At 33.4% G+C, this 10,062-nt stretch overlaps 2 protein-coding genes and 1 non-coding gene across 3 annotated transcripts; 1 reads left to right on the top strand and 2 right to left on the bottom strand.

Moving 5' to 3' along the window:
* Positions 1-1,624: 1,624 nt before the first annotated feature.
* On the top strand, positions 1,625-3,579 carry LOC136071359 (aspartic proteinase oryzasin-1-like). Its single transcript, XM_065782535.1, has 7 exons — positions 1,625-1,633; positions 1,721-1,834; positions 1,934-1,992; positions 2,095-2,257; positions 2,395-2,514; positions 2,941-3,029; positions 3,252-3,579. The coding sequence occupies exons 2-7, from the start codon at positions 1,790-1,792 to the stop codon at positions 3,334-3,336; spliced, it is 561 nt and encodes a 186-aa protein (XP_065638607.1). The 5' UTR covers positions 1,625-1,633; positions 1,721-1,789; the 3' UTR covers positions 3,337-3,579.
* A 222-nt stretch (positions 3,580-3,801) lies between these two features.
* Positions 3,802-3,872, bottom strand: TRNAG-GCC (transfer RNA glycine (anticodon GCC)). Its single transcript has one exon. It is a non-coding gene; the product is annotated as a tRNA-Gly (tRNA).
* A 2,302-nt stretch (positions 3,873-6,174) lies between these two features.
* Positions 6,175-9,417, bottom strand: LOC136071354 (uncharacterized). The gene is made up of 9 exons (XM_065782528.1): positions 9,211-9,417; positions 8,996-9,097; positions 8,690-8,834; positions 8,361-8,602; positions 7,980-8,201; positions 7,621-7,725; positions 7,424-7,531; positions 6,935-7,303; positions 6,175-6,372 (listed from the first exon to the last, which is right to left on the bottom strand). Exons 1-8 carry the CDS (start codon positions 9,394-9,396, stop codon positions 7,181-7,183), a joined length of 1,233 nt encoding a protein of 410 aa, XP_065638600.1. The 5' UTR covers positions 9,397-9,417; the 3' UTR covers positions 6,175-6,372; positions 6,935-7,180.
* Positions 9,418-10,062: the final 645 nt, after the last annotated feature.

The following is a 10,062-nucleotide window of genomic DNA, read 5'->3' as shown; positions in this document are numbered from 1 at the left end:
AAAAAGTAGAATTTATTGTTTTATAGTTATAATGTGTTTACGGAATCTCTTCTTTTAGAATGAGCCTTTATTTATACTTGAGATCTTATTAGTTATGTCTAGTTATGCTTTCTACGTGTGGACAAAATTGCTTTTTGCCCCTCTCTGAAAAAAAATTCAGTATTTTGCCATCTTTCTCAAATTAATTAGGAAAATGCCCCTCTTTTGAAAATCGAGTTTCTGAAAATCGATTTAGGTCCTATAACGGCGTTTTTAAGGACCCTATAGTGACGTTTTAAGGACCTATAGTGACGTTTTGTAACTTGATTTTCATAAAGTCGAGTTATAGGTAAAAAAAGGAAAAAAAATTGCATGTAACTCGACTTTATGAAAATCGAGTTACAAAACGTCATTATAGGTCCTTAAAACGTTACTATAGGGTCCTTGAAAACGCCGCTATAGGGCCTAAATTGATTTTCAGAAACTCGATTTTCAAAAGAGGAGCATTTTCCTAATTAATTTGAAAAAGATGGCAAAATGCTGGATTTTTTTTTCAGAAAGGGGCAAAAAGCAATTTTCTCCTTCTACGTGTTGCTTAATCGTTGCTCTTCTATGTCATGTGTCGCACTGAGTTTTTTTTTTTTTTTTTTTTTTTGGTTAACGTGTCACACTGATTATATTCTTAGCTATCTACACACTTATGCTTATTTCAAGTAATTAAATTACCTAAGCTTTTCACCAAAGAAAAAAAAAAGGGGTGATAGAGAAGATTGGCTGTTATACACGACAGACCATTGCTTTAAACGACGTGTCTCTTTTCACCAAAGAAAAAAAAAGGGGTGATAGAGAAGATTGGTTGTTATAACTTATACACGACTGACCATTGCTTTAAACGACGTGTCTTCCGCTAAAAAGCATGCAGAATATTTGTGTCGTTTGGCATGTTAGATTATCACTCATTATCGTGTGTGGCGTGGTCAAGCAAGAGACAACGTTGTTTCGTCAATCCGTACTCAAAAACAAAAGAGCATGCATATATGTATATCATCCTACAACTCCACGAAGTTACGTGGTGGTTTCCTCTTCCCTGATCGAACAAGTAATCGCAGAATATTAGTTTGAGACTGACTAAGAACAACTCCCATGAAACTAAGGACATCACACACGCTAGCTAGCAAGGAAATAATTATCGTGAAATAGTGGACGACAAAACTTTATGTTACCCACCACTTTAGTCAAAAACATCTTATACGTACTTGATACTCTTTCGCGCATTGGCAACTCCTACATAAACGTATATATATCTATATAACTTCTCAATTGTCAGCCTCGACCACCTTGTGTCCTAAATCAGGTATATCAACTGCGAAGTTTCCTACCTATTACTCTACTATACTATTCATCATCATCATAAGTAGTAGCCATGTCTGATTTTTCTTTCGTTATGTGTGTGTTTATTGTTACGACTCGCGCTTAATAGGCCTTTATGCACTTTCCAGCTCTTTCATACGTGCATGAACATGCCATTGATAGTTTTATTAAACTTAATTTCTTGATAGAGGGGCTTTAAAGTTTAAATGATCAAGTAGTGTGCAAATAAGGCATTCACAACCACTTTTTGGGAACTTGGAACAAGTANCTTGCTGGTCCAACTGTATCAATACTATACTTTAAGCTAGTTTAAATTTCTCACTTTGCAGTATTTTCTTCTGTGACAATTTTTGTTCTACCTTGTTTTCAGACCATTGTGGCTCAAATAAATCATGCCATTGGAGCTGCAGGGATTGTGAGTATAGAATGTAAAACTGTCATGTATAAGTATGGCAGTATGATATGGGAATACCTAATAGAAGGGGTTCGTTTTCCTTAGCCCTTTAATTTTTCTATTAACTCTATCAATGGTTATCTACAGCTCCTTCCTAGAATTTTAAGAGTTCACTTCCCGTGTTTGCAGGTAAGACCTGAGACAGTATGCGTAGGTGTTGGACTCTGCAATGGCACTCATCATTTAAGGTAATCAACTTGCGTCCTTTTTTGTTGTTTTATGGGATGATCGTGGGGAAGATTTTGTATTTCTTCATTCTCAGTTATCACAAGAAAAACCAAACTTTGCAGCACTGGGATTGCATCAATGGTTTATAATGAAACTCAGGCCGGGTCATCAGTTGATGATCATGAGAGTGCCTTCTGTACTTTTTGTGGGATGATTGTCTACTGGATTCAAGTACAGCTTAAGGAAAGGAGAACAAAGGAAAAAGTATTTACATATGTAAATGAGGTAATTTCTCTCCAAAGAATAGAACTTTTTTTTTTTCTAATTGTCACATCACTTTTGTATGTATAGACTAGGACTAACAACAATTATTTTTTTCTTTTTTCCTCTTTTTTAATTTTTTTAATTTCCATCTGTTAAAGCTGTGTGAGAGGCTCCCGAATCCAATAGGAAAGTCATTTATTGACTGCGATAATATAGCTGGCATGCCGTATATTTCATTCACAATTGGGAACAAATCCTTCCCCCTCTCTCCAGAGCAGGTGTGTATCTTTTTATGCATTAGTTAACTTCTTTGCATTTTGTTTGGAAGAGCAAACATGATACACCATTGAAAATAATAATTCATGCCATAATATCAAATGGGGTAGACCTTAGAATATAACAACTCACATGACTAAATGTTCTGGATAATTTGATTTTCATTATCGTGATTTTTCATTACAAAACAAAAACTATGGGCTCAAGCTTTTATTCAGTGCTAGCTTGCTCAAATTTTTTTTTTTTATCACCTTCATGTATTACTTTGTTACACAAGTAGCTTATCTATAAATAAATAAAAAACCCTCAAATTTTGAGAATGAATGCAAAATACTATAATGAATCTCTTCTAATTTGTGTTCCAATCCTAGTATAAATATGCTTATTGTTTTTGAAAATCTCTTACTCCTTTTGGACCTTCAACTCAGTACACGCTCAGAGTTGAAGAAAATTATGGCACTGTCTGCGTTAGTGGGTTTGGTGCTTTGGATGTTCCTCCTCCTCAAGGACCCCTCTGGTACGGCTTTGATTACTCTCTCTCTCTCTCTCTCTCTCTCTCTCTATATATATATATATAATGGCTTCTGACTTCGTACATATTCACCAGTCTGAACTTGCATTCAGATGCCTATGCACCTAATTATGCATGAAAACTCTACATTTCTTAATGCATCATCAAGTTTGAAGGTTAAGATATATAAATGAATCTATAGTGTATTACAGAAATGTCTGAATGCAGGGTTCTTGGAGATCTGTTCTTGGGAGCATACCACACAGTGTTTGATTTTGGTAATCTCAGGGTGGGATTTGCCAAAGCTGCATAGGAGATTGTATGTTTGGTGTTAAAGCTAAGCCAGGCTATGGTAAAGCAATGATAGGGGTACATGACCCTTTCAATATGTAACATGCCCTTTTGACTTCCAAATTCCAATGCTTTAGAGCTTTGTGTAAAGGTAATTGATGTGTTTATAAATAAATGTGACATCATTCTGTTTAGCATTAGATGATAGCAAAAAGAAATGTTACTTCTGTGGTCATATATGATAAGAAAAGTTTTATTATACGGATTTAGTTTGCATAAAGAGCTACAAGTACAGCAAAAATTTTGCCAAGTCTCTGCTTTCTTTAATTCCCTCTCAACCACTACATGTTGATATTGTTAAATGTTTGGTCGAGCATTGTTAAGAAGTAAAGAAAGTAAAGAATAACAAAATCTGCAAATCTTTGTGCTGAAAAGAGGAAAGAAATGATTGTTGGAGTTAAGAATAAAAAAATAAAATAAAAGAAGTTGCACCAGCCGGGAATCGAACCCGGGTCTGTACCGTGGCAGGGTACTATTCTACCACTAGACCACTGGTGCTGTTGATGACTATATTCGCACAGAATTAAATATTCCTAATCAAAATTTTTATTTTTCAATTCAAAATAAAACAAAAAAAAGAAGAAGAGAATTTGGTCCACTTGTAGCATTTGATCCTGCCTGTATTAATAGAATTTTCTCCATTGCGTCAACTCCGTGATAATTTATCACTAGTTCTTGATGTAGATAGAATTTGAATCCTAAATCTCGTATTTAATGATAAGGATTTTATGAATTAAATTAACTGGAACTTATAACAATGTCTATAGTGTGGTATTATTTAAGATTTTAAATAATATGTCACAAGATACACATTTATATTTATAATATTTAATCTAAATTATGTAAAGATTAATTTTAAAAATAGAGCTTTTTTTTTTTAATAATTCAATAGGTATTCTTTTAGTTGAGATTATTTAATAATTACAACAATGGGAATGAGTGATTTGAACATTGATTTCTTTGTTGAAAACATCATGAGGTCAAATTGAGTTACAAAACTCTTGTTTAAATGTAGAGGCTTTTATTTATTTTTAAACTAGTTTGTAACCTCTTGCATATGCATGAATACACTTAAAAATATATAATAAAATACATAATATAATACCTATATATATAATTTAAATATTTTTGATAGTCATTTTTATATTTTGTTAACCCTTTAAAATTTTTATAAAGATATTATTAGGTATAAAATGTAAATTATCATTTTTTTAAAATTATTGTGAAGCATTTTTTTTTTACGATTCATTTATTTTAGACTTTTTGGTTTTTGTACTTAATAACTCACTTGGATAAATATTTATAATATGGTCCCACATTTGATTCTAAAATTAAAAAATAAAACTCTTTAAGAATAAATAATTTAGAACATATAATGTAAAATTGGAACTCTAATTTGAAATTCTAATTTGAGTTTCTCTTAGTTTCTCCTATTATTATTATATATATATATATAGATATATAGATGTAGAAAATTGTAGTGCATAGAAAATTGGGGTTTTCCACAAATTCAAAATTATGCAGCATTTTTTAGGATGAAAATTGTTAAAACTTTTCTTTTCAAGAGGGGCAGGACATTTAAAAAAAAAATGCAGCTATATATAATTAACATCGTTTTTTTGCTTTGTCCAACAACAACAATGGATGGGAATTTATGCTTGCCGACCCATTGATACAAGCCACCAAAACTGAAAAACATTTCTGTACATACCAGCTTCTTATTGCTAGGCAAACAAATTAATATTCACGTTTAAAACTAATCCAGTGCTTGCAGTACTAGTTTGTTTTATTTCTTCATTTAGAAACAAGCTAGGACTAATTTGTGGCAAAAGTGGTGCAGGATTGATCAGGACGTTGTGGGGAAACAGGCACTACAGCCATTTCATCAGAGCAAGTGTCCTGTCCACTTATATTACTAGTATTATTTTTGTTCTGAGTTGAACCCATGATCGATGAAACAGCTGCCATTAGTGCTGTTGTGAAGTTTCGGTCTGTGGCAATAGCTGCACTGACTGAATCCACCAATGTGGTGGGTGGCTTATTAGAAGACATGTACAAGGGATGATGATGATGCCCTGTGAGTTGTTGTTGTTGTTGTGGAACTCCATTATGCAAGGGCAAAGGGAAGAAAGTTGGTGGGGAGGGAAGTGAGAAATTAGGTGGGCGTTGCATGGGGTGGTGAGTGGTGTGGGTTAAGTCGAGTGTGATCACTACAACAAAAGTGGGCTATAGTGATAAAAACATTTCGTCACAATATGTCCTTATTTCGTCACAAATACATATGGTGACGAAATGATGACGAAAAAACATTCGTCACCTAAGCTCCGTCACCTTATGTATTGGTGACGAAAATGTTTCATCACCAAAAAAGAAAAGATAGGTGACGAAATTTTTTCGTCACCAATAAAAAATGATAGGTGACAAAAGTTTTTTGTCACCTAATGTTTTCGTCACTAAACCTTACTTTCAGTGATGAAATATTTCGTCACCAAATATTTTTTTTTCCAATATCAATAGATTAGGTGACGAAGTTTTGCATCACCGATTGTTTTTTTTTTTTTTTTNCACAAATATTTTTTTTCCAATATCAATAGATTAGGTGACGAAGTTTTGATCACCGATTGTTTTTTTTTTTTTTTTACTTCAATAGATCAGGTGACGAATTATTTCGTCACCAATTTTTGCTTATAGTCAGATATGGCGAAGAAAATTATCGTCACCAATTTTATTTTTTTATTAATATTCTTTACATTTACTTGCCATTATATTAACCTGTTTATTTCTAACCAAATCCATAAAATAAAATAAAAACACATCCATTCATTTCAAACCAAATCCATAAAAAAACATCCATACAATCTAAAAATGCAATAAAGATGTTCACAAAGTAATTACAACCATTTATATACAAATGATGTCTTAGCTTCCAAACTTTACAGAAAATTATTTAAGTTCAAGTAGTTCCACAAAAGCTATCTTTTTGCCACCAATCCCTTATCTGCACAAGTATAAAGGAAAATACATCAATAACAAACTAGACTGCAAACATATATCCTTGATAAGATGTACTACCAAATATATATATATATATATATATAGAAAGACAATGCAGAAAATGTCCACAGAATACCTAATAACAAACTAGAAAAATAATCATAATGCAACATCACATGAAGCCAAACTATCAAAGAAAGAAAACCCACAACATTCTCTAAAAAAAAAAAAACCAAACCCATATTACAAACCATGGAGAAATCACAAAGAATGCAAAAAAATATCAATTTAAAACAAAACAAATAAAGTGCAATCCAAAACAAAAACCCAGCCACCATCATAAACACAAACCCAACCGCCACAAAGAATAAAAAAATCTAGCCAACACTATTTAAAAAAAAAAAAAAAACTAGCCACCACCATTAAACAAAAACCACAGCCACCACTATAAACAAAAAACACACCACCACCATTAAACAATAAACACAGCCACCACCATTATAGCAACATATACAATATATAAGCTCTAATACTAATGCTCTTAGGCAAGAAAATAAGACACTAACCAAGGTGTGTTCTAGTTAGTAGATGAGCTCCCCCACTGCCACAGATGTCATTGTCACCTTTGCTCCTCAAATATTGTATGATGCAATCCATCTTCTCCTCTAGCCTTAAGTTTGCATCCTGGAGCTCTTCTACTCGACCCTCCAGCTTGTAGTTTGCATCCTGGAGCTCTTCTACTCGACCTTCAAGTTGTTGAGTATACTGAGTTGAGGAAGATGAGGCAGGAGTCTTAAGAGATGAGGAAGGCCTCATGCCAAGTCCTTTACATAGCCAGATCTTGGCTTAAGAACCATCATAGATATCTCCTCTTCAGTCAAAGGCTGTGCTTCAGGAGTGCTACAATGCTCATCTTGTACTCTCAACATCTCTTGCTGTCATTTCAAATAATAAAAACCATCAAAATACATATGTTCTAGTTTTGCAAACAAATATAGAATAAAAATACATATATTCTAGTTTTGCAAACTCAAGGCATGTACTGATATACATACATATGTATGTTCACAATCAGGGTGTACCCACTGTTTTGTCCTTGAATTGAAGTGGGTATCATAGTAGAGTTGTGCCACCTTAGGAATATGACCTCCATTTTTTTGTCTCTGGGTAGTTTGCTTTCCAATGTTAGTAGACAAGTTAATTAATTACAGCAAGTAATATACTAAGCTTTTGAAAAATTGAAATAACACACCGCCTCATCCACCCTAACTGCAAGCGACTTGTTTCCACATCTATGAATGTGTTTGTCAACCGTTCCCTCTTTATTTCTATTTTTAGCATTTCTTTCTGAGACTTTCTATAAAGAATAAAGACAAAGAAAATATTAGAGTTTTGACTTAAGTTATATATAGAGATTACAATATAAATCTACTCCACTTTCCAAATAAGCATTAATCCAACAAATTTGATAGAACGAATAATCTAATAGACATGACACCATAATAAGATCTACATAAAACATTAATCTAATGCATATATAGGTAGGTATTATCTAGGTGAAAAGTGAGAACATACTTCATTTATAATTAAAATTTTCAAAGTATTAATTACCAGCCAATCTTCGTCACTCCACTTTCCATCAATTAGTTCAATCCATTTTTCTCGTGTGACATTTTTTGGTGGGTGGTTTCTTGCATACCTGATTCCTTCATCCTTTACAAGTTTTTTATATTTTGCAAACAACCTGTTGTTGTAACTGCTCAATAATCTACCACACTTTGTATTTAGAGATTTGTTCACAAGTACAGATTCTCCTTGTATATCAAATTGATCCTGCAAAGTGAGGTATGTATAAAGAAAATATTATGCCTTGAATTCAATATGCTTAGTGACAACATCAACAATACACTATAAAATACAGCATAAAGTATAAAGCAATGTAATGAAAATAACAAAATCAAACTCATGGACAACTATAAAAATTTAAAGTACCGCCACATTTTGAATGATCGCCTCTTTTTCACCACTGCCAACATTCTTCCAACTATAAGCATTCATAGTGGACACGTTTGTACGCACTTGTACACCAATTTGGCTAGCAAACTTCCCTGCATGTTCACCAATAGGAGCACAAAACTCTGGGGCAATGCAAACCGGTAGCTTCCCATGTTTCTCAACAAGTCCTCGTACCCCTAATCCACGCGTCATGCCACGAACACGTCTACTAGTCAATGCTATCAAGACATAATATAAATTAAATCAACAAATGAACCAAATATAGTGTTATTACGAAATCAAGTAATGGAACTTAAATATCTCACCATCCGTGGTAGACGGTGTGCCCACAAGCTGTGCCTCTACATTAGTAGAAATTTGGGCAAGAGAATCTCCACCAAGATGCGTGCTCGATGCTGGGCCGGTATGCTGGACTACTGGGGTAGATTCCTCACGCCTATAACGAGCCATCTGTATCATGCAAAAGTATATAAAGATATCTAAATTCATTACAAGTTAAGATATAAATAATTTATTTCATCATTTAAAATATCTTCAGTCAATGATTTTCATTAATCATTCCAAGAACAATAATACAAAGTATCTCAGGCACCAGATCATGTATATAGTACCTCAGAATCTCCATCGGGAAGTAGGCTCGATAATGGGCCCTTATGCTGGACTGTTGGGGTAAATTTCTCACGGCGTGAACGAGTGCTTCGTCCTAGTGCCATCTGTATCATACCAAAATATGTATAGATTTTTAAATTCATTAAAAAAAAAAGTTATTTCATCACAATATTACAAAGTACGAAGTATTGCATGCACCAAATCATATATATAGTACCTCATTATTTAAAGAACTAGATAACTCATCATCACCAACAGCTGGTACATAGTTGTCATCATCTACCTGAACATTTACTCTCTTTCTTCCCACATTTGCACATTTAGGCAGAAAAGTTGACAGATGCTTCAATCTCAAAGCATTTATTTTCTCTTGGTTTTGCTTGATTCTTTGTGCTCTTTCCATCTCATATTCTGTTATTTTATTATAAGTCTTTGCCCTTTTTGACCATTTCTGCAACTATAGATTTACATAAAAAATAAAATATAATGTCTATTTATTACAAATTCTTCCTAAGTACAAAAAATAAATTAGAACATCAAATAGAAATATACATGAACAAATAATAGAGAATCAAAAATTATTAAACGCACTTTTCCATATATAAAGGAAAAAAAATGAAATCTACATATCATAATCCATATCAGGATCTATATCAGAATCTTGTATATTATGCACTTCATCTTCATTGTTATCTCCTTGCTCTCCCAACCTTCTGGAATATTCTCAACTTCAATACCACCCTTACAATATTGAACATTATCTTCAACATCGATAGGGACAACATCGCTAATGGCTTCTTGTTGGAATGCTTCATTAGCTTCTGTTTGATCATTGGATTCTCCATCACCCAGCTCTGGCACATCAAACACTCCCTATATTGTACGCATTGCACAACATGCCAAGGTTCACCCCATTTGGTATCACGAACGTAGAAAACTTGTTTCGCCTAGGATTAATAATGAAAGGGTCATTTTGATACCTTGGCATGACATGACAGTGGCAAGGGCGTCAACTGGTGACGAAATATTTCATCACTGAAAGTAAGGTTTAGTGACGAAAACATTAGGT

This window comes from Quercus suber, unplaced genomic scaffold (assembly GCF_002906115.3).
Source record: "Quercus suber isolate HL8 unplaced genomic scaffold, Cork oak 2.0 scaffold_305, whole genome shotgun sequence".
Taxonomy (NCBI): Eukaryota; Viridiplantae; Streptophyta; class Magnoliopsida; order Fagales; family Fagaceae; genus Quercus; species Quercus suber.
The sequence above is the reverse complement of the archived record's forward strand: the minus strand, read 5'-3'. Positions and strand labels throughout refer to the sequence as shown.